The sequence below is a fragment of the Colletotrichum tamarilloi genome, assembly GCF_030869305.1.
Source record: "Colletotrichum tamarilloi strain Tom-12 chromosome Unknown Scaffold_61.1, whole genome shotgun sequence".
NCBI lineage: Eukaryota > Fungi > Ascomycota > Sordariomycetes > Glomerellales > Glomerellaceae > Colletotrichum > Colletotrichum tamarilloi.
The window spans coordinates 166,804-188,841 of NW_026849443.1; the positions used below are offsets into that span (position 1 = coordinate 166,804).

Genomic DNA, 22,038 nt, shown 5'->3' on the forward strand with positions numbered 1-22,038 from the left:
CCTCCAGGTCGAACCAACAAGGCCTTGCATGGGTACACTGCCGCTTGACGACCGGCTCAGGGGCCTTTTGTACAGGCTTACTGCCAACATGCATGTGTAGGAACCAAGCGCATCCTCGCCGCCTCAACCCCATCTGGACCCGAAAAGATAAGAGGGGCTTGCTGCAATCCCTTCACTCGCACTTGAGCATCAGCTTCACCAGTGAGGCTTTTGCACGGCTCACAGATGGTACACGTACCACAACCTACTCAGGGCCAAGTGATGGAGTTAGAAGAGCAGTGATCAGCTCACTTATATCAGGCACGATCATCCCGATGGCCTCTATCTACGGCAACGCCAGTTGGAATCTGGATTTCGAGGGCCCAGACATCCGATGCTCTGCTCTGGATGCAGATGACGAGCTGCGCATCAATGTCACCAAATCAGCAACTGAACGCTGTTCCGATGCTTATTGTTATCGGTACATATCCTGGATGCCGGAATCAACTACAGACCTTTCATCATTTTGGCCGGACAAAAAGGATTCCACCAGGGACGCGGTTTCTGGGCCCCGAGATGCTCCAATATCCTTATACGTTGTCGAAAACAACGACGATGGGTTGTCTGACTCCAACATGTTGGTTCTTGATTCGTTCACGAAATGTACGCTGTATAGTGCTTCATACCAAACAGAGTTCTCATATTGATCCGGAGCTCAGGAGATTAGCACCATAACGATAGCGAATGAGCCCAGTGAACCTTGGCCTCAGAATGTTGGTACCATGCCGACCAAAACGTTCAAGAAAGGCGTCGGAGTTCCCTTCCAAGCGGTCATAGATGTATTTTCATCCATGCTAATTGGAAGTGCCCTTATCAATCGCAATATTCAAGGTGCTCCGCGGATAATTCAGACGCAGGTGGGCATAAGAAATTTGGCAAAAGACTTAATGTTCTTCGGGAATCAGTTTAGCAATCAACCAGAGGCCGGCCACGAAATTCCGAGGTTGCTGGAAAATATGTTTCTCAACACCACCTTGAGTCTTGTGTCGCAAGCTGAATTGAAGCAAGTTGTGTGCTGTGTGAGCTGTGGAATACACAATGCAGTCGAAATCAGGCCTGGAGGCTATTAGCTGACAACATTGGGCAGTCCTACCGAGCCAATCCAAGCCAAAATAGAGACGGAAGTGTACTAGAACATCTACACTTACCCAGTCGCCCCCTTATGGATAGCTTATGGGGTTGCTGTGGGAATCACTATCTTGTCTATCACCATCGGTACTTAGGCTGCAGTGGTTACAGGCTCTTCATACAGCAGCAAGTTCTCGACGATTCTGCGCCTCGCCTTCAACATCCGCTTGTCCGAGTACGTCGAGCTTCAGGATACTGGCGGCGAAGACCCGCTACCTGATCGGCTGGAGAACACGACTGTTGCATTCCCCTCACGAAGTGCGAAAGGCGCGGAAGTTAGTGGCTCACTGTTGGACAATAGTGAGGAGAGGTCATCAGGGCCTTGAGGGAGTACTTGGGTGGGAAGAATGAACGTTTTTGTATAGGCTTGATCATACTTTGATGTTGTAGCGCCTGACTCTTCAAGCTTGTTGGGCTGTAATAACGGTACAGTAGGAAGATATGACTTATTCTCAATGGCCTCGAGACCGCAAGTCTCAGCCTCTACCCTCACTGCCTTGGAGAAGTAAGAGTTTACATAACGCATATGCATTAGAGATTCGCTAGCTTCGCAGCACCATCCGATGGCTACTTGACCGCCTCAACAAAGTCGATCATGGCGTGCTTAGTGAGCACCAACTGCAGTCTCAACGCTGTTGCATGGCTCCCTTCGCTGCTATCGATGCACTATGGATTGTCACAGTCCTGTAGCGCTGCTACTGGCCGCAGTAGTTGAGACTATCCCCTTGGGTGGCACCACAGCTGGGTAAGGGTTGATGGTACCATCACCCCAGGCATTAAGGGCCCTTCCACCGTCTTCTTCGTACTTGGAGGCCGCTTGGAAGCCTCCATTGAAGTTGTCGCCCATGTCCACACCGATGGTGTGCCAGGCGAAGATCCCGTCCGTTAGATCATCCGTGAAGTATGCATACTTGACGAAAGGATCGTAAGCCCCCAAGTCACCGGCCGTATTGCCATTGAGCGTCTTGTTTTCGGCCAGAATGTAATCGTCCACGTTCTTGAAGTTATCCTTATCGGTGTTGGTGTTGTAAGGCCAGATGGGGTCAACAGCATCACGAAGCTTCTGCTCGTAGTAGAGCTGTCCCACGTAACGGATAAATGTGTCGTCCGTTGCGAGACCACCGGCGATTGTGCCCTTGAAGTTGTTAGCCTCTTGAAAATGCCGATCAATTTCGCGGTATCCAGGCGATGCTAAGCAGAAAAGGAAGGAAACATGACACATATCGTTAGTGGACTTACATTGGCGAATGTCGTAACATTTCCCCATGCTACTATATGTGTATGAGTAGCGCGAGGATAGTAGTGTCCAGGTACAATAAGATCGAAACTAGCCACACCGTGTTCGTCCGTGATCTGAATGCCTCGCAAGAAGGTGGAGTTGAGACCGCCGAATCCGCTGATGCCAGCGGGTGATTCAGCTCCAGAGTAGCCGCCCGTTGCATTGGCACCCCAGATGTCGATGAACAGAGCGGGAACTGGCTTGCAAGTGTTGACGTCCACGAACTGCAACTCCATGTGCATCGGAATACCGATCTGGTCTTCGGTGATGTTGCTGCGAATGAGTTCGCCCTCGACGTAGTATGGACCGATCGTCTCAGCCCGACCCAGTACGCAAGAGGCATTGGAACCAAACAACTCTTCGTAGGATCCGCTCTTGACAACAGACGTAAGGTTATGGTTGAGAGAGTCATAGTAAGCCACCTCCTCTTTGTTACGAGGCTGAATCCCGGCCGAGGATGCGAAGCCCCTTTCTTGTCGTAGGCGCTCCAAGGTTGTAGTGCGTCGCTTAATGCCGCTTTTTCTGACGGTTTCCAAGGTGTCGGCACAACGGCCCATCTTTACAGCCCCAGCTTCAGCTGCACGCCTATGGAAGGCTCGTTCTCGCTCCAGATGGGATATGTCTGAATGATGATCGCCTCGGTGTGCAGCCGTGTTGCTGACGAGGAGCACTGCAAAGAGTGTGATAGGGGTAAGAAGTCGAACCATGATGTTCTGCTGTTTGAAAGAATGTAGTTTAGCTGATTTTGCTCCAGTAATTTGAGCAAGTGAAGCAACGAGGGAATACCGCACACTTTATAAACATCGCGAAGCAGTGAATTCAGTATGCCTTGACGTTCACCTTGATTCTTTCCTCACTTAATCAACCAGTCCATTAGCCATCACATTATCTTCTCGTTCACGTCAGCGGGATCTGAACTCGCCGCGGTGCCGACACGACCCTGTATACAAAATCAGAAGGTTGAACTAGCAAAGGATCGTTGTCCCCTGTCCAACACTACACGTTTACGCTGGGCAGCAATCTGGTGACGCCGCGCCGTAAAAACGTCAGGCCCACTGGAGTGTACCAGTCACTCTACACACTTTGCCCCCTTCCAGGGAGGGCAACTTAGGTATTGGTTGTGTGCAAATCTCCTTGTTTGTAGCCCGCGTCTACTACAACGAGATTCAAGTTTTCATCATCATAAGTTTGTCTGCTCTTCCTTACTCCCCTGGAGTAGTCATCTTAGCGTGAAGCTAATGTAACGCACGAAGCCGTCCAATGACTAGTATTTTTAATGCTCGGTCTTCGTAACGCTCCAGCTCCGCCCTTTGTGCTTCACCATTTCTAGTAATGCAATGCCGAATGGCACCTTCCAGCAGGGACAATCTCAATATACGGAACAATGCCTTGGTATCGTAGCTCTCGCGCGCTGCTCCTCCGTACTCATAGATTCCCGTGAACCCAGACCCTACAAGGTCTTACACGATGATCTGGTTGAGCACGCAGTGTTATGTGAGCACTGCACTGTACCGATTTTGAACCGTGCTAACTACTAAGTGGTAGACTGGGACCAAGATCACATCCTCAGGGTCTGTAAAGCAGTACGCGGAACTACCACTCTAGCTAGGTGCTCATGCGGTTCTATTGTTAAACCTTATTCCGTATTCGCGGGGTTGATTGGTAAAGTAATCCCTCTGATTTGAAGCGATGGAGTGTTGAGAGGGCTTATGCAGCGCGCGCTAGGATCGTAAGATCTGTTCCTTGCTGCGGCGAACGGCATGTGGGGTCGTGAGCCTTTACAATATCGCCGGACGGACTTAATGGTGGTTGGCTTTTCAGCTTCTACCTCGCGGACTTAATCATGATCAACCACTACACCTGTGGTCCGGACTTAAGATCGCGTCACATTACTTTAGATTAGCGGAATCATCCCCAAGAATATCTCTGCTCCGTCTGTCCGCAAGTAACCCGCTGCTCTGTCATGCCTGTATTCGGCCGAACTTCAATTATGGTTAAGTTGAAGCTACAGGTCGATCAATCTGATAGCCCATGTCGCTAAGACAGCTCGACTTCTGGCGTCCCTTCCACGGAACTTCTCGGTCTTGTCCGGGGCCGATCTCCGTCTTATACCTACCTACATGTATGCGGACAATCGGCGATAACTCTGCCGTACTCTCCGCGCTACGATCAGATCTCTCCGAACCGGACTCTCTATTCCTCCATGCGCAGCTGCAGCTAAGTATTACCAGCCCCGCCCTTCCGCATGATCCTCCGCCAAACGTGGTACACACCGAAGTGCTGTCTCCTTTAACTGCTAGTTTACCAAACCCGAACACGATCGTGAAGCTTTACAAAGAGACATGCCAACTGCGAAGGTGCCACCCAGTCAACGGCAGCGGTGCGTCAAGGCATGTGGTAATTGCAAAGCGCGCAAAGAGCGGTGCGATGGTCAGCAGCCCTGCGGAAGATCCGTCTCGCGGAAGCTTTAGGCCGGATGCAGCTACGCGAGAGTTGTTGCCCAACGACGGTTGTCTCGACGTTTCGAAGAGTCTTCTAGCCATTTGAGTCCCTTCCACTCCGAGAGTTCCTCTCCCTCGCGGCTTCAACCAGCCCAAGGACACATTACCTCGACCTTGGGTGCGGTGGACCCCCTTACTTCTGCCGACGGACGCTCGCCTCACCATCCGCGTGCCCAACCGCGGTTGCCAATGCAAGATGTCGACCTAAACCTCACGTTCTGCCGCGACTCTTCTCTCCTCGCCCTTCTTCAGAACGTTCGCTTGCTTGCTGGCAAAACCTTAGGTTCGTGTACACTGGTTGACACGCCACGGCAGCCCCCATCCGAGCCAGGCCTTTCCGACTCCTCCGCCGTAATTAGCAACGAGCCTCCTGCCAAACCAACTGTTGCTGAAGCCAGTGATCTGGTCAGTTGGTGTATTTCGGGCACAAGCGAGATGCTTGGTGCAATTAATGGTCACTCTTTACAAACGACCGTTTCCGAGTGGCTACAAACGTCTCATGAATGCGCGGATTCGACGGACGCACATTGCACCCTGCAAAGCACAAGACGCGGCGTCAGATGATGAGTACTTCTTTCTCACGAGAGGGGGCTCTGAAGCTTGAGCCAGTCATCCGTCAAAAGTTGACAGCGCTGGACCACAAGATACAGCGTCTGCTGAAAGAGGGGGACATCGACATTTAGCCTGCCATGCGGTGAGCTCAATCGCTATTTGCCGTTCCTGTGATTCCGGAAAGAATGTGTCCCTATTAATAATGCTAAGATTGATAGAGCCTTGACGACCAAGGTCGTTATGCAATTTGCCTTTGGAAGATCCGGTGGCATGATCGAAGAGAACGAACACAACTTCACCTCCTGGTTTTCCGATTCTTTAAGTGTTGCATCTCATGGATCCCACACCATGCTGTATTACCCATTAGCTCGTCATATTGGAAACTGTCTTTCAACCTCACTCATCAACTTCATGAAACCAGATGTTGGCAAACTCCTCAGTCTCCTCAAGGTATGTTGTTTTCAGTGTTACTGACACAACTTGGATGCCCTGCTCACTTCTCGGTTACACGTTTCGCCTCTGGATCTGTAGATCAATGGAGAGAATCTGGAAAAGCTCAGGCTGAAGGGCCGGTTCTTTTCGACAAGCTCACGGGTATTTCTCATTCCGACATGGCCACCGAAGCCGTGGACATGATTGTCGCAGGAGCAGACACGACCGACTGCCGTGTCGGTAACAGTAGCTATTGTTGAAATGCTCACCAATCCAGGCATTGAAGCAAAGCTCGTCCAGTCTCTGGATGCCTCTATACCGTCCAGAGATGCTTTGCCGCCTCTATTAGAGCTTGAGAAGATTAGATACCTGGTAAGTCTCAAAGGCCTTGCATTCGTTGTGGTGATGGTGGTAACCTACTCGTGAATCCGGGATTCACCTTAGTCAATGAAGGTTAGATGCTAACCGAGTGTCCTCAGACTGCTTGTGTCAAGGAAGCTATTCGCTTCACTGCGGCAGTGCCTGTTCGCTTGCCCAGGGTTGTTTCGAACGGGAAAAAGGCCTTCAAACAAGCTTATTCCGCCTGGTGTACGTCATTTCCTGGGGACTGGACCTACGGCCATGTGATACGCATCTCTTCTAACATAAATTTTCTGTTTAGACTGTCGTTTCAATGTCGGCGCACACTCTGCACACAAGTGTAGATGCGAGGGGTCCTGATGCCCGCTCCTTCAACCCAGATCGATGGTTGAAGCCAAAGGCTAAAAGCCTCGAGCAATATCAAGTAGCGTTTTCCAAAGGAGCCAGGATGTGTCTGGGGCAGAAATAAGCCACCTTAAATGCTCATCAAGTTTGCCTGAAAAGCTGACCCTCTTAGTATTGCTCCTGCTGAGATCACATGTGTGTTGACCCTTCTGTTCCGGAAATATGCGGTCACTCTTGCTTGTGACTTCCGTCCTCCTAGAAATTTCAACGTTTTCACTTTGGAATTTGAGGCGCCGGGTGTGCCCATTTACTTCACTCCTGGTCCATAGGCAATGGATTCATCGAATTCTATTTTGTATGGATTCGGCCGCTTCACCAGCAGCACTTTGCGTCACAGGAACTCACTTGAAGGCAGAGGCGACAAGCTGGAGAACGACGACATCATCAGGAGCTTGGCGGATATCATTGTTGAGGAACTGTCGATCGCGACCGTCCGTTAGCTTGGGACGGTGACCTAGAGCAAAAGATGCCCTAGGGCAGCGAAGATCTCAAGGGAGGCTTTCCGCATTGTGAGTGAAGTAGGTAATGAAGGGCTTTAGATAAATCTTCAAGTTCGGAGTCCTGGGTGGGCCGTCATTGAGTCATCAAGGTGCCTTAGCTAGCTGGAGCGAGGGCTGAAGATCAATACCTCGTTTCTAGAACATACTAGATGTACTTCAATGAGGTGGAAAGCCCATACCCAGGCTTTATTTATGAGATCTGACTCTGGTTGCGATCCACCTGAATGAGATAAGTACAACATGTTTACATCTTTGGCCTGAGGATAGACTGGTGTGTAACGTCCTACGAGAAGCTTTCTATTCTGAGAGCTAGGTTGTGTTCCTCAGAGTTGTTGGCTACCTAAATATCTTGCCGAATCATCAGAAGATAGGATCCTCATGCATGCCAAAGGGCTGGCTTACCCAAGTCAGTACTGAAGACTGTCCATCTACGCTCTGCCTCGCATATTTGGTAAGAGATAAATATGCAGCTGCCAGTCAGAGTGAAGTCTAGCGTGCAACTTCTGTCGTTCAGTTCTTGAGTATTTGGTCAGTTCATCGATGTTTGTCCATTTATTTAGGGCAAGAGGAAAGGGCACCAAGTCATTTTCCAGGGAAAGCAGTGAAGTGTCTAGCATGGTAATGAAGGAAGGACCTTAGACATATCAATGAGAGGCAGTGGTTTAGTTCCATATGATCTCCATTCATTTTGGGCAGCTGCAAGTCTATGACTGTGTTATATGCTGCTCTTGCAGGTGACCATTGTTACGTGTAGCTGAGTTCCTGCCGTACTTGCGTGTCTCGTCGTCGGTGCCCAGTCAGCCCAGCAATGCTTTCCCAGACCATTAAGTCACAAGAAAAAGGAAGGCACAGCGTCACTTGATGACATGACAGCATTCTTTGGCTTGTGGGAAGAAATGGTGCACTTCGACCAGACCACATCATCATCTTCTGTATTTTCTGAATCAATTAGATTGTCAACTGGTACCTCCAGGTTTACCAGAATCATCACCCACTTGCTCATTAATCAAACGCAAGATTGCCACACAACTGCCCAACAATGTCCGGGGCCGACAAATCGTTCTCATACGCGGAATATCTGCACCCAGACGATGCACATCTGGACGATCCGTTTGATCCCCAGCCCACGGACGGAGATGGTTTAGAATTCCATACGGACGAGGATATGTCTGCAGGCGATCAAGGCATGTCCGTGGAAGAGGGGCTTGCTCACCAAATGTCTCCACCGCATCCAGAAACTCCCAGCGTGGCTTTTGAAGACCTAGACAAACTATTCGACGACCATGACCAAGAGATACGAGCGAAAATAGAGGGAGCGGATGGTGCTACAACAATCGATGGTCCATCCGACAATCTACAACAGGCCACTTCGGCTAATGACACCGTCTACGATTCTGCTTCGAAAATTCAAGCTTTCACTGATGATGCACCGAGAAACACTGCGCCAAAGTCAGTCTCATCCAAGATCTCCCGTTCAAGAGAGATCGAGTCAGCAGATAGTATATCAAGCTCAATGAGTTCAAGCAACGCCGCTCGAACTGAGGAGGCCACCGGCGCTGAGACTCCTGACAACGAGACATCTCCCGGCGAGACCACCGACATTGAAATGTCCGACATCGTCACTCCAGCCTCTTCGAGCTACAGCATGTTGGACGATGATATCATTGACGAGTCTCCTTCGAAAGACGCAAAGTCGGACAGAAGGGAAGGGGGCAGAATACGGAAGTGCCCTTGTTTGAGATGCCATGGTCAAGGCAAGCCGAAAACCAGAGAGACCATACGAGCACATCTATCAGCCGACAAGATTGAGAGACACAACATGCTAGAAAAGCCACGGGGCGAATGCAGAAGATGCCGAGAGATTGATAGGCGCAAATGCTATCAATGGCCAGAGAATTACAAGGCTTGCTCAGAGTGCACCCGGTACAAGGAGTTATGTTCATGGGAGTAAAGCAGGGGTTGGGAATGAGTCTGAAGGGTTTTGTCTAGTATCAATATCCCATGGATTATTGCTTGCGGGCGCGCTGGGTTAAGAGCTTTCTCCGTTGAGGGCTATTTCCGTTTACCTCATTGCGTACCGAACCCGCGATGAACTTAATGGTACGCCAATTATATACCCGTCCCAGCTTTCATGAACCTATCTCCATTGCCTAGTAAGTCAATATCTGTAGCAGGTGCCATGTGTCTATATAAAGAGCCAGAACGATATGTTTCCTTCCACCTTGACAATTCCCTCACCCTTATCCTCGATATTCTGTGAGTATTCGGGTTTTCATCCAAACCATATTGTGAGACTTCATCCCATTTGCTCTCCTATGACTGTCTGCCTAGTACCCATTCAGTCCCAGCTAACACTATAACAGTCCAAACTCAGATAAATGGCTGTTTCTGTCACCTTCATGCCCGTGTTTGCGGAGGGAGAAGAAGAAAGGCTCAGAAACATTGCCGTAGAGGCATTGGCGGCGATGTATAAATCGAAAAAGGACGAGGAGCGCGTGGCTCGCGGCGTCGGTCTTATCAGCTCGACCTCGCCAACTCAGGATCCGTCTCCTGAACCGCTGGCTTCTGCAACGCCAGCAATCACTATAGGTAGTCGAGCTCTTTCTCGGGAAAAGTCTCCAAGTCCCGTACCCGAGCGCGTTCGTGGCTTCACTGCTATCAATAGACCCGCCATCCAACAAAGTCAAGAGGCGGGTAGCAGCAACGGTTCACGCCCAGCACCTCGGCGCCCGTTGCCAACGAGCAGGCCCAAAAAGCAACAGAATCAAGAGGTCAACAATGAAAATAAAAAAGTGCCCTCGCCGCCAGCGGTCGAACCAGCAGCTGAAGGAAAAGCCGCCCTAGTCGCGAGAAAGAAGATGCCGACGAAACCTACAGCAGCCGCGAACAACAATACGCGGACCAACGCTGCCACACCGGCGGACAAGAAACCGCAGTCAAAGGCCACTAGTGGCGAAAGGGAGATCTGTAAATGCTCCAAGTGCGTGGAAAGCAACCCCGAGGGGATCGAGCAGTGCGCCAAGACGAAGAAGGAGCATAGTCGCTCTGACAAGGAAAGGAATAAAGGCATGAAGCCCGCCGTTCCTTGCGATCGTTGTCTCCAAAATAACAAGGGAGATGAATGCTTCTATAGCGGAGGCAAAGTCTGCTCAAGGTGTATGAAGTTGAAGGAGCGATGCTCCTTGAATCCAGTCCCCGGGAAGGGAAGGAAGAGAGATCAGGATAAAGCGAAGCGGCAGCAGAAGAAGACTGGGGGCCCTGCCCGGGATAAGGACACGGACGAGGCGGAGGAGGTATTGGAGGTTGTGGAACCTCCGAACAAGAAGGCGCGCACGAGGGCCAGCAAGAAGACCTCTCCAGCTGCGCAACAGTCGCCTAGTAGCCCTCCTGCTCGAGACAAGGCTGGCGAGCCGCCTGCTTCCAGTGGTCGCGAGCGTAGCTCCAGCGATGATGGTTCTCGGACCATTGGTGAGAGTCCGTCTTCAAGTGGCGCCACAGCTGGCGAGAGAGGGGAGTCGTCTTCGAGTGAACCATGCGGTTCTCCCCCCGGAAAAGGAAGAGTTCAGGACTCACAGGATTCCTAGACCTAGAACCATCTTAGGATTGGATGGTATCGGGGAGGCGGTATATGAAGATGGTATCTGAACATATTGTTCATGTAAAGTAGGACTTGTGAGATCGTTACTCGCCACGGTCCTGCAGCCGTATTTCGCACTTGTTTTCCATAGAAATCCAACACAAAAACACAGTAATATCTTGCATATCCCATATTTTATAATAACTACGTCTGCTTGTAATGAAATTTAATATGAAGCCATTTTACTCGCTGGGAATCTTGTGTGTCGCATAATACTATGTCACAGAGACGACTAACCGACGCTTTAGCCTAGAGCATGCTCGCCCTAAAGCGTCTCGGCAGTCTCGGTGAGGCGAGCTTGCTGGAGCTCTCTGCGGACGAACTGTAATATTCGATCACCCATCGGAGAAAGGATAGAGAGGTAGTTATCTGAGAAACTTGTAATCTTCACTTTCCCAACGAGAGTATCGGAGAAAGACTAAAGAGGTTGACAACCGCTTTCGACGCTTGATATCACATACACATACACACACGTACCGGAGAAAGGCTACAGAGGTAGCTAAGGTCAATTTTTGTAGAAGACACCAAGCCCAGCTATCTCCGGGCAGATTTTCTTAGAATATAAGAAACAGAGTTGTGTTCGCCCGGGCAGGACAGGCACAGAAAGCTGTACATTTCTCCATCCCCGTCTGGAACTCATTGATAAGAGTCCCTACACGGTATTTTCCCCTTTCTCTTCTCATATTCAGCAGTCAACCAACCAACTCATCCACTCACCAGATCTCACTGTCACCACAATATTCCACGTTGAGTATCATAACGAGACGGAGCCGACACGAAGAGAGATGGCACCGATTCTTGTTGCCACTGCCCCTGCTCAGCAGCAGAAGCAACAGGTAGAAGGTGGGCCAAGACGCTTCGAACGGACCTGGGAACCAAAGTGCCCAATAGAGGATATCATGAACACCGACATGTCGCCGGTGTTGCCCAAGCGGGAATTTAATCCGGTCATAGTTCCGGTCACGTCCCCGGCCCCGGTTGGGGGCTCACTATTGCAGGCACCTCCGAGTCCTGAGTTGTCGGCGCCTGGGCCCTCGAAAATCCCTGGGCCGTCGACGATGCCTGAGCCCTCGGTGACGCATCCGCCCCCAGCAATGCCCAGACTGAATGCCAGGGGACGAAAGCTACTCCCGGATGGCCCAATCAAGAGGCGTACGCAGGATTTGAGCACGCCTCAAAGCAGTGCACAATCCTCGATCTCGGCGCCGAAGCAACGTGCGGCTTTAGTCTTGGTTCCAGCTGCAGCTGCGGCTCCAGCTCTAGCCTCAGCTGCGACTCCCGCTCCTGCGTCTGCCCAAGTTACCGCACAACCAGCGGTCGTGGCAGTCGTCAACCAGAAGTCGAAGCCAAAGAAAGAGAACGAGAAGGTACGCTGCACCTGCAGCTATTGTGTAGAGAGGCATGGTCCCAACGGCAACATGATTGCCGAGAAGACGTGGAAGGAGCACAAACGTGCCGACACGACCGCGAAAGAAGGGACGGCGCAGGATCCAAAGTGCAGAAAATGCCAGAAGCAAACATATGTATGTATTCGGAAGGAAACTGGCCCCTGTCAAGTCTGCATGCGTATGTCAGAAGTGTGTTCCTTCACTGGCCAGTCTAAGAGAAAGAGGGAGCTAAAAAGGCGGGAACGCCTGGAGGTAAAGGTGAAGAAGGTGGCCAACACTGTCACTGATCCTCCTGATGATCCAGCTACTCATCAGGCGGGACAGAAGCGAGGGCCAGAGTCGTCTTTCCCAGACGTGAAAGATGACAGTCAAGTTCCTGACCTTCCTGTGGATTTCAGGCAGCAGGCAGAGCCGTCCATCTTCAAGAACAAGGTTGAGGATATCGGCGAGAGCGGCAGCCATGCGAGTGGGAGCTCGGGGTTGGGCTTGAGAAGCCGCACCCTAAGTATCTCGCCTCCTCCTGTCGTTCGGAAGAGGTCGGACGAAGTCGAGGAAAATGCGGGCGAGGACTTTGGCCCGCGGACGAAAAGACGCCGTATTGCCGACCAGGCCGATTGATAGTGTCAGAGGTCTTGGTTGAGCTGACACCGCAGAGGAAAAAGCGTCAGGGAACGCGAAGGCAGCCGCGAGCAGTGTTGCTATACCTGACTGGCGATCGACGCTGTCTTCCAGCATCTGCTGCCATTCCTCAAAAGTAAGTATGAAAATCCTCACCAACGCTCGAGCGATACCTTCACGCTGAACCAGATATCTAACAGGTGTGATTTGCCCGAATAGTCGACGGACGTACTCAAGCAAACAGCCACATCACCCAGGCACGGAAAGCTTAGTCCTTGTGCAGACCTTTAGACAAACCTCCACCTGTCATAGGGAGAAGACAATCAAGGATGCCCTTCGAGGCTACCCGGACTTGAAGCAGCATTGTCATCGAGGTCAGTCCGATTACCAGATCAAGGCCAAGACTGAGATAGTGCCGCAGTTGCTCATTGAATCTCGTACCTTATCAACGCCTTATCCCATGGGCGCATTGAGAAGTCCGAGATGGGCTGAAGCAGGCCTGCCCACTCAGTTTCCTGGATTGTCGACAGGGGCCAGGTCCGGCATCAACCAAGCGCGGTCACGATGATCGTCACGAGGCTTGAGGACCTTCAGAGAGAAGACCTCGGCGCCGAATATCAAGATCTTGTGTTCCTGGGCGGTCGATAGTCGTACCAACGAAGAGCACATTCGAGCGACTTGTACATGGTGAGAATCAGCATTTGCCCTGTTCCTCCTAGACTAGCAACTGATATTATCGCAGGTCATCATTACTTCGCGAACGTGGGTCGCGGCTTCATTTGTTGCGTTGGTCGATACATGTGTGTGTTGATAGAGGAGTTCGGGGTGGCTGTGAACATTTCCTTGGTAGGTGGGTTTCTTACGTGGCACAATGTCAGTCGGTAGTGCGCACGCGTGTATACTTCGTATTTTCCGTCCATGATTGTCCCTGCATTGGTTCAGGTTGAGACTTGTTTGACGTATGATTGATTGCTCAAAGTAGCAATAATTCAATCTGTATTAATAGCTATATCCTCGCATAACGGAGTTTCCCGTGGTGGTGATTACGAACCCATTCTGATTTTTGCGGTTTCACTCCCTCAGCATTAGGGTCACGTTGGGCCGACATCAAAATATAGCGTCACTTGTGTATATCACTGCTTTTCGTTTTGAGCATAAATGAAGTTGGCACCTGGGTCGCAATCAGTCTTCTTTCCTTGACTTGAGCTATGTGCTTGGACATCGACTCACCGACAGCAACGAGGCCATTCTCCTTGGCCCACTTCTGGACCCCGCGCCCCTCCTGGCCTCCCCAATGCTTGCGCTCCGCCGGCTTCGAGAGTTCCAGCTTCTCCTTGGTTCCGTTGGCCGGCACCCAGGCCGTGAAGACGTAACGGTGCTTGCCAGTCTTGGGCGGAGGTCCTGGCGGCTTGTACTCGATGACCTCGTCCAGATCCGCCGGCTCGATGCCGGAGGAGATGGTCGGGGAGCTGCTGACAGCGATCCAGTGGCAGAACTCGGACCAGATGGGGTTGCTACGAGTAGGCGCGTCCGGGTCGGTGAGAGTCAGGACGTATGTCGTGGCAATGACGCTGGTCATTGACGAGCCGCTGACAATGGCAACAATAGGCGCCGACTGGAGATCGGCAGGCTTCAGGGTGTTCCCGAGATCGGCGACATTGGAAGAGGACCACTCGGCCGCGACACCGATGATAGGCTCAAAGTCATCCAAGACGGTAGGGATGACCTTGGCTTTGTCCAGCCTGTAGTTTGCAGGTCAGCGAGCTGTCAAAGGCGCATATGAGTAGGGCGCGGAGCCGACGAGAGACACGTACTCTTCGTGGACGCGAGTCAGATCAGCAGCAGGCCTGAGAACGAATTGATCTTGGCTCGTCGGAGCAGCGGCAACAACGGTGCCGCAGACAGCCACCGCGGCCAGGAATTTGCTTGCAAGGGAGCCCGCCATTGCGGGTGACGGGTACGACGTTGCGCGTCCTCGAGACGAATTGCGATACAGTGGATGAACACTGAATGAAACAGTTGAGATTGCGGCAGGCAGCAGAAGCCAGGCGCAAGCAAGTTTGCTGCTGTTGAAGAATTGTTTGGTTGAGCGTTTCTTCTTTGCGACGATTGATGCGAAGACAAACGTGTTGAAGAATTGTGCCGTTGTTGCCGCCCCCCCCGCCGGCTTCGGTTTCCGCAGGGAGGGAAAAGCCGCGGGCGTCGTTTTTGGTGATGTCATGCCGCTACGCTCTGGCGTGCTTTCCCCCGCCCGGAACCCCTGCTCCGCGGCGTCAACTGCAACGGCGCACCGGTCGCGCACTAAAATGAAGTAGATGGGTCTTGCAACTTTATTTCAGCCGCTCTCACCCAACAGTCTCATTGATCTTCACGACTTTTCATGATTTGTGAAGTGATATGAAGTCTCAGTTGGTGTTCCTTCTCCATTTTCATGTCGCGATGAGATTGCCCTCAATTCCTCAACTTTCATAGTCGTGATGTTGAGCAGTATGAGAACGTCAGGTGAACGGCGCTTCAGACCGACGTATAAAGGCCGGTTTTCTATATCAATGTCATTTCTCACCTAGTACCATGGAATTTGAAATGGCCCAGTTGGATTCCCTCGTAGTAAGTGCCATCGTGGTTCAGTTAGCGCTACGTGATGCCCAATGCTGACAATGCCATGTTGGAAGATGGGACGCATGTGAGAACAGGCCGCTTGGTACATTCACATTGTCAATGCCATTCCCTCGGGACACACGGGCACTCGAGAAGCTCTGGCTCTCCATCATATCAGATCATAACTACACTCACAGGGAAGCTATTGCGAGGGCGGCGAGTGACGAGCCCGCGATACAGATACATTGAGTGAGCGACCCTGTCTCCTAGTTGGGAATATTTCCATGAGCTCAAGCGAGAGGCTTTCGTTGAATGTGAACAACGCTCCTAATTAAGTCATCGGAAGAGAGAGAGAGAGAGAGAGAGAGAGAGAGAGAGAATTTGAAGATGAACACGAGACGGAAGGAGACCTTGATACGAAGCAGCTAAAGAATGAAATGTTCAACTTGCAATCATCGTCACATACCCATCTATGATTACTGACAGAAATAGAATTAGCGACAGGGAGTCGTGTTCTTCACTACAGATAAGTAATCAGTAACGGTGAGCGAATCAGAATGAAGTCAGTCCGCCTGATGGCAGGCATCAGTACTATCCATGAATTAGACTAAGATTGATTGCAAAACTTAGTCTAACTCCGCACGTAAATGAGACTACCTCGCGAATTTGGAAGAAGATAGGACTCCGGTGAATCTTAGCAACTTTGTACAATTGGGTTCCATTTATCCTGGCATTAAACACCCTTTCGCGCCTCTCCACCCCCCCCCCCCCTATGTTGAGGCTCGTCCTACCAAAACGAGAATAATTCTGCTGCCTGGATTCACAGCCCTGCTAGTACGCCAACGGCCTTGAGAAAAATTTGCAGTATGCAACGATTGAATCCTCTCCCCGCTGTTTAAGCCTTCCTTGGATGTTAATTGAATTATTGGATGAAGTAATTGCCTCCACGTAGTGCTCGCTCGCCATCTGCTCCAAGCTGTAAATAAGGAACCAACTTGAAGGACACTCAAAAGGCCTCAAGTGCCGATGAAATCGCAGATCTTGGCCATTTAGAGGCAGATTTTCCTTTGGCTGTCTAGAAATTTGAATAGTCTGCACAAGCCAGCCGGTGAGAGCCTTGCCCGGTTCCGTTTTGCAGCCACAGTGTAACGTCGGGCGGCGGCTCAGCGTCGGGCATCACGCGGCGTGTTGTAGTCTACATCAATGAACCGTATAGTGAAATTAGATTGGCTATCGCACGTCGGCTGTAGCCGGTCATTTCTTATTGCCTGCAGGAAACGGGTGAGAATGGGGCTGATGATGTTGATTGTTGTATCCGTAGCTTGGCTGAGCTTGGCCCTGTAAGCTACTTTAGAAGACAAGGTCATTAGATAGGGGCGGGCACTGGTAAAGGCCCCAAAAACGGTGATCCATGATTTGGTACGTTCTCGCTTCGCGGGTAGATATTACATATTGTCTGTGGATTCGCCTTTTTGTGTTTTCGGCGACTAATTTGACTTGCCTTTTCCAAATGCATGCCCGCTGGACACACCGCAGTCGGGCGACAGCCAAGGTGACTCTACTTTAGCCGGGCTAGCCATGTGTCACAACAGTATTGCTTCTCTGCTCTCAGCCTCGAGGATCTCACTTATACTCGAGAGTCCCGTGGCATCTACGTGGGTTTTCCAATTTGGGACTTTAGGGTCGCCCCTGATGTACATCGTCAGCACTTGGTAGTAGATGGTCCGTCCATGTTGTCAACTCGAACATCAACATTTGCAAAAGTTCATTCTTCAAGTACTGCTATACGCACGCTTACAGTTTTCTAGTAGAGCCACTACCCACTCGGGTGATAGAATAATCGCCCGCTTGTAGTACTCCATTTACGGCTACCAATCAGTAATATAGAGACTAACGGAGTGATATTATACGCAAACTAAATTGCATCTGGCAGAATCTTTCGAAGCCGATAACGAAAAGTCTACTTCCAGAATCCGTTGGTTCACTGGCAAGATTGTAAGTTTGGCAGCTGATAGATGTTTCGCAAGTTCATCTCTCCGGAACCCAAAATGAGGGACTTTGGTATTGATGAGGCTGATTGGACGGTCCGCCAAGGCAGCGCCTCCGCTGCGGAAACAGGCAGTGCATGGCGCGAAGGAACGCCCGACGACTGAGAGGCAACATGTCGCGTGGCTTCATATTCCCGAACGAAGGAACAAGGATGATGGAGATCTGCATATAGGCGGGAAAAAGTGTTGTCTCCATCAACTAGGTACATCACCCTCGCAAACCCCGGGGTGGAAAAGCCATGGCATTACGGGACAGCACAGACACACAGAGCAAAAATCAAAGGAAAGAGAAAGAGAAAAGTATTGGAGGAAATGCAGATCACGTACAGAACCGAATGCCCGCGGCGCGTCTGATTCATACAGAAGCCCGCAGCGCAGGTTGGCCTGCGCATACCCTCCACTACCACGATTACCATCTGATGAAGGAGTCCTCACGAGCCAACCAAATAATCTCTGCCTGCCTTCCTGTGGGCTTGTGTCTTCGGGATGTGACCGCACCACCCCAGCATGGCGGTGGCGGCTGACCCCCAGCGCTGAGCAGGCAGCCGTAACCGTTCCTACGTGACTTTTCGCCCGATATAGTTGCAGAGAGGGTTTACAAAATCTTGTCTGCAATATCGTGTATCAGGGGGGTTTGGGGTTACTTCCCGTCCACCCCAGCTCGTCTCAACTTCTGAACTCTCTTCCCTCTTTCTTCTGACAGCTCTACTCATCCCAGATTTCTTCCCCTACTTGCTGTGGCTTTTGCAGAACCGCTTGCGTTCGCGCAACTGAAAGAGAGAGTGTGAGATAGAGAACATGGCTTCCGTAGCCTCATGCTCGTCCATGGCCATGGTAATATGGACATCGTTGAGTCGATGTATCCAGAGGAGGTTCTTTCGTGTTTTTGCAATCTGTTTCATCTTGTTTCTCGGCGTTACTTTTCACCTTACTCATGATACCCAACGATCAACTCACCACGAGCCGTTCAAAGCCCCGATCACGAAGCCTATCGTTCATGGAAATCCGGTAGACGGGCTTCCGGAGCCATCATACGATCTTTTACCTTTCCCGTATTCTCCTCAACCAACAGGTTCAAACAGCACAGATGACAGCATACTACCGAACCCCTGGCTGGCAGCAGTCATCTCAACGGCATCAGATGTTGAACGTCGGATGCTCATACGATCCACGTGGATGAAGATCTTTAGCGATGCCCCCTTTGACGGACGCTTCGTGGTATCAAATCCTGGGCCACAGTGGATGGAGGTTGTGGCCAACGAGAACCGCACCTTTGGAGACATGATTGTGCTGGATACTATTGCCGAGGACGACATCACTGCCAACACCATCAAGACGCTCGAGTTCTACAAGTGGCTCGTTAATCACAACGTCCAGTACGAGTTTGTGTCGAAGATGGACACCGACTTATGGCTCAACGCACGAGGATTCTGGGATCGTTTCCTGTCACCGAGACTTTCGACTGACAGTGCCAGTAGGCTCATGAAGAGCACAGTCCAGAAGACTGTCATTGGAGAGCTCTACTACTCAAAGTACTGGGATCTCGTCTTCCCGCACGGCGCCATGTACACCGTCACATGGGATATGGTCGAGTTGCTGGCGAATCTTCAGTACAAGCATCACGTGGTGACGGGCGAAGACATGGCCATAGCGACTCTCATGCTCAAGGGTCACGAGAAGGCCAATTTTGTAAACTTTAGGGGCTCAGAAAAGTTCGACTACGACAATAAAGACGCACGGCACGACGGCACGGCGTGGGCTAGAAAAAAGACGCATCCGGATGCCATTCAGCACGCGCTGGTTGGTAACGATGCCATTGCCATTCATCAACTCAAGGATGAGAGCTTATGGTTCAAGGTGGCGGACTGCTTCGACGAGCAAGGAATCAGGGACGCGCCGCCAGTGTACCACTCTGGACCGGAGATGCAGCGGCCCATGTCGATGAAGTGGGATGACTTTTGGTTCTGGATGGGGGTATCGGACCGGTACGACGCTAGATTCGACAGGATACCAGACTTTTTGTGGACAAAAGAAGATGGGCATTGGATATGCGATGGCATATGGGACTTGGGAGAGACAAAGACGGGATATACGGGAAAGGAGAGCAACTCATAAAGAGATGCGACTATTAGATTTGTCTCAAAAGCTATTTATTAGTGATATCCCCAAAGTTCCAACCCCCAACGTGCCACCACTTCAGCGGAAGATGGTTCCTGGTACGGTAATCATGCTGATCGTGACCACCTCCCCATAATTCTCGTCGCCCAATTGGAGAGAAGGGTCACCTGGCGTGACTTGGAAAATGCTTTGACCCATGGCTGTGCAGGTGAGTGTGTTGTCGGCATTCCTCTGGCACACGTCGGCTTCAAAATTGACATTGACCAGAGAAGAGGCGATGGCGGTGGACTGAAAGAAGTACTGAAAATGGAGATTCGCGGTGCCGCCAACCATGGCCACGAAAGTACCGTCAGCAGTGGTGAGCGCGCAGTCGGGCTGGAGTCTAAACTGTTGCGCCAGTTGTCTGGTGGTATCAAAACGGAGCCTGTAGCCTGATCCAAAGGCCGGCGACAGCGCGGCCCACTTGCCGTCTACGTTGACGTCTCCTGTACCTGAGGCTTGGAATACGAAAGCGGCGGTATTAATAGCACAAGGACCAGACGGGGACGAGATGTAAGAAGAGAGTGTCGAGGAGGAGGTAGACTGAAGACAACTCAGCATGGTGTATGTCGCATGAGGCTACATCGGGGGGGTGCTACTCACACTGGTGCTACTGGAGCTGCTAGAGCTGCTAGAACTGGTCGAAGTGATGGTTATAGAGGTGCTCGAACTTGAAGAACTGCTGGAGGTGGAGGAGCTACTCGAGCTTGAGGAATCGCTGGACGTCGAGGAAGTCGAGGAAGTCGAAGTGGAACTATCAGTAGAGGAAGCTGAGGATGTGATCGATGAACTGCTGCTGGAAGTAGTGCTGGCGATGCTCGAGCTACCAGTGCTGGTACTGCCGGTTGTAGTGCTTGTCGGAGCAGAGGTTGCGGTGCTGGTACTGCTCGAGCTAGGAGCACTGCTGCTACCACTGCTGCTGCTGCCGCCAACGCTGATGGTCGTGGTAGGTGTGCTCAAGACGCTGCTGGTCGAGGAGGGAGTCGTTCTAGCAGTGCTGCTGTTCCCAAAGTTGAAAGTGCTGCTGCTCGAAAGGATAGGGGAAGTGGTGGAACTACCCGGCGTGACGACAGTCGGAGCGGAGCTTGTGAGCGTGGAGCTCGGCTGCGGCGGGTTCAAGTTGCTTGTACCGAAGGTCGTGAAAGACGAGGAAGCGCTGGGAGTGCTGCTTCCGCTGGGAGACCCAGACGAGAGCACCGACGAAGATCCGCTGCTCGAGATTGCAGTGGTCGGCTGCGAGAGGATGCTGCTGCTGCTGAGGGTGACGCTGAGAGACGCCGTCGGTGTGGACGAGATCCCGGTGATCGCGGAGGTCGGCAGGCTAGTGGTGTTCGACACGGCGGCAGGGGGTTGCACACTCAGAACAAATCCAATGTTCGCCGGGATAGGGGTATTGGTCGGCGCCTGAGCATTGGCACCGAGAGCCAAGGCCGCGAACACGGCCGCGTGTTTGGTCCAGGCCATTGTGTCGACGTTGCACTTTCCGTAAGCTTAGAGACAGACAGAGAGTGTGTAAGCGAGTGAAAAAAGCCTCCAGCAGAATGAAAGAGTGGATGCCCAACTTGACTGGTGAGGGTTGGTGACCAAGGTGGAAAGAGAGAGAGAGAGATGTGGGCCAAGAAATAGGATGAAGAGAGCTCAGCAAGATCTGCGAGGTTCCAGTTATTTGGTCCATCCAGACATATGTGAACATTGCAGAGGGCCGAGATTGTGCTGGGAATTTCCAACAGGCCACAGAGCAAAGAGGCTGAATACTTCCATAGGCGCCATCATGCCGTTGAGCCATTACCCATCATTCCTCTCGTGAGGTGGGTTACTGGTGTTGAGCAGACGCGTGCCCGGCCCGAGACAGTCCTTTGAAGCCATGAATATCTCCGCTAAATGAACACTGCAATAATCCGAGAAGATCGGCCCCGGTTGCTTGCGGAGGCCATAGGTCAATTGGCGTGATCACGAATTCCAAAATTCCAAAGCTCGTCTTGGCACATGTGGGAAGGAAATGAGGTTGATGCTTGAAGGGAAGCGCTCACGGCACTTCGATACCGAGTCCCAGGGCGATGAGATATCTCGTTTCGCTCAGATATGCCGTACGACGTTGAGGTTGAGACAGTGGCCTCTATGATCATGAGGCTGAAGGGTAAGTAGAAGCTAAGCATTTTGTTGTCTCGGGCGTCTAGCTTAGGGGCCAAGGGGCTGTCGAGCTTCATGCCGTTACACACAATTCCAGTACGGGCCGAATGAGGAATTTAGGGTTGACGTTGCGTGGCAGTCGCGGGCCGAGGAATGTGTTGGTAGCCGAGAAGTAGCGACATGGAAGATTATGCGGTTGCGTCCCAGACAAGGGAGGGATGCTTACGACATCTAGATGCGACTGTCTCCCTGTCCAGCCCCTGACG

The 22,038-nt window shown here is 51.5% G+C and overlaps 10 protein-coding genes across 10 annotated transcripts; 7 read left to right on the plus strand and 3 right to left on the minus strand.

Annotated features, from left to right (window-relative positions):
- Positions 1 to 314: 314 nt before the first annotated feature.
- CTAM01_11402 (uncharacterized protein) lies at positions 315 to 1,493 on the plus strand (the record flags this gene model as incomplete). Its single annotated transcript, XM_060527413.1, has 2 exons — positions 315 to 642; positions 1,279 to 1,493. 2 exons carry the CDS (start codon positions 315 to 317, stop codon positions 1,491 to 1,493), a joined length of 543 nt encoding a protein of 180 aa, XP_060377983.1.
- A 350-nt stretch (positions 1,494 to 1,843) lies between these two features.
- Positions 1,844 to 3,153, minus strand: CTAM01_11403 (uncharacterized protein; the record flags this gene model as incomplete). Its single annotated transcript, XM_060527414.1, has 2 exons — positions 1,844 to 2,302; positions 2,407 to 3,153. 2 exons carry the CDS (start codon positions 3,151 to 3,153, stop codon positions 1,844 to 1,846), a joined length of 1,206 nt encoding a protein of 401 aa, XP_060377984.1.
- A 2,483-nt stretch (positions 3,154 to 5,636) lies between these two features.
- On the plus strand, positions 5,637 to 5,973 carry CTAM01_11404 (uncharacterized protein; the record flags this gene model as incomplete). Its single annotated transcript, XM_060527415.1, has 2 exons — positions 5,637 to 5,641; positions 5,718 to 5,973. 2 exons carry the CDS (start codon positions 5,637 to 5,639, stop codon positions 5,971 to 5,973), a joined length of 261 nt encoding a protein of 86 aa, XP_060377985.1.
- A 631-nt stretch (positions 5,974 to 6,604) lies between these two features.
- On the plus strand, positions 6,605 to 6,965 carry CTAM01_11405 (uncharacterized protein; the record flags this gene model as incomplete). Its single annotated transcript, XM_060527416.1, has 2 exons — positions 6,605 to 6,756; positions 6,809 to 6,965. The coding sequence occupies 2 exons, from the start codon at positions 6,605 to 6,607 to the stop codon at positions 6,963 to 6,965; spliced, it is 309 nt and encodes a 102-aa protein (XP_060377986.1).
- Positions 6,966 to 8,235: 1,270 nt separating this feature from the next.
- Positions 8,236 to 9,147, plus strand: CTAM01_11406 (uncharacterized protein; the record flags this gene model as incomplete). Its single annotated transcript, XM_060527417.1, has 1 exon — positions 8,236 to 9,147. The coding sequence occupies one exon, from the start codon at positions 8,236 to 8,238 to the stop codon at positions 9,145 to 9,147; it is 912 nt and encodes a 303-aa protein (XP_060377987.1).
- Positions 9,148 to 9,574: 427 nt separating this feature from the next.
- Positions 9,575 to 10,780, plus strand: CTAM01_11407 (uncharacterized protein; the record flags this gene model as incomplete). Its single annotated transcript, XM_060527418.1, has 1 exon — positions 9,575 to 10,780. The coding sequence occupies one exon, from the start codon at positions 9,575 to 9,577 to the stop codon at positions 10,778 to 10,780; it is 1,206 nt and encodes a 401-aa protein (XP_060377988.1).
- Positions 10,781 to 11,089: 309 nt separating this feature from the next.
- Positions 11,090 to 12,839, plus strand: CTAM01_11408 (uncharacterized protein; the record flags this gene model as incomplete). Its single annotated transcript, XM_060527419.1, has 3 exons — positions 11,090 to 11,120; positions 11,554 to 12,356; positions 12,432 to 12,839. The coding sequence occupies 3 exons, from the start codon at positions 11,090 to 11,092 to the stop codon at positions 12,837 to 12,839; spliced, it is 1,242 nt and encodes a 413-aa protein (XP_060377989.1).
- A 507-nt stretch (positions 12,840 to 13,346) lies between these two features.
- CTAM01_11409 (phosphatidylethanolamine-binding protein) lies at positions 13,347 to 14,784 on the minus strand (the record flags this gene model as incomplete). Its single annotated transcript, XM_060527420.1, has 3 exons — positions 13,347 to 13,516; positions 14,070 to 14,581; positions 14,654 to 14,784. 3 exons carry the CDS (start codon positions 14,782 to 14,784, stop codon positions 13,347 to 13,349), a joined length of 813 nt encoding a protein of 270 aa, XP_060377990.1.
- Positions 14,785 to 18,661: 3,877 nt separating this feature from the next.
- CTAM01_11410 (uncharacterized protein) lies at positions 18,662 to 19,600 on the plus strand (the record flags this gene model as incomplete). Its single annotated transcript, XM_060527421.1, has 1 exon — positions 18,662 to 19,600. One exon carries the CDS (start codon positions 18,662 to 18,664, stop codon positions 19,598 to 19,600), a length of 939 nt encoding a protein of 312 aa, XP_060377991.1.
- Positions 19,601 to 19,681: 81 nt separating this feature from the next.
- CTAM01_11411 (uncharacterized protein) lies at positions 19,682 to 21,106 on the minus strand (the record flags this gene model as incomplete). Its single annotated transcript, XM_060527422.1, has 2 exons — positions 19,682 to 20,185; positions 20,246 to 21,106. The coding sequence occupies 2 exons, from the start codon at positions 21,104 to 21,106 to the stop codon at positions 19,682 to 19,684; spliced, it is 1,365 nt and encodes a 454-aa protein (XP_060377992.1).
- Between the last annotated feature and the right edge of the window lie 932 nt (positions 21,107 to 22,038).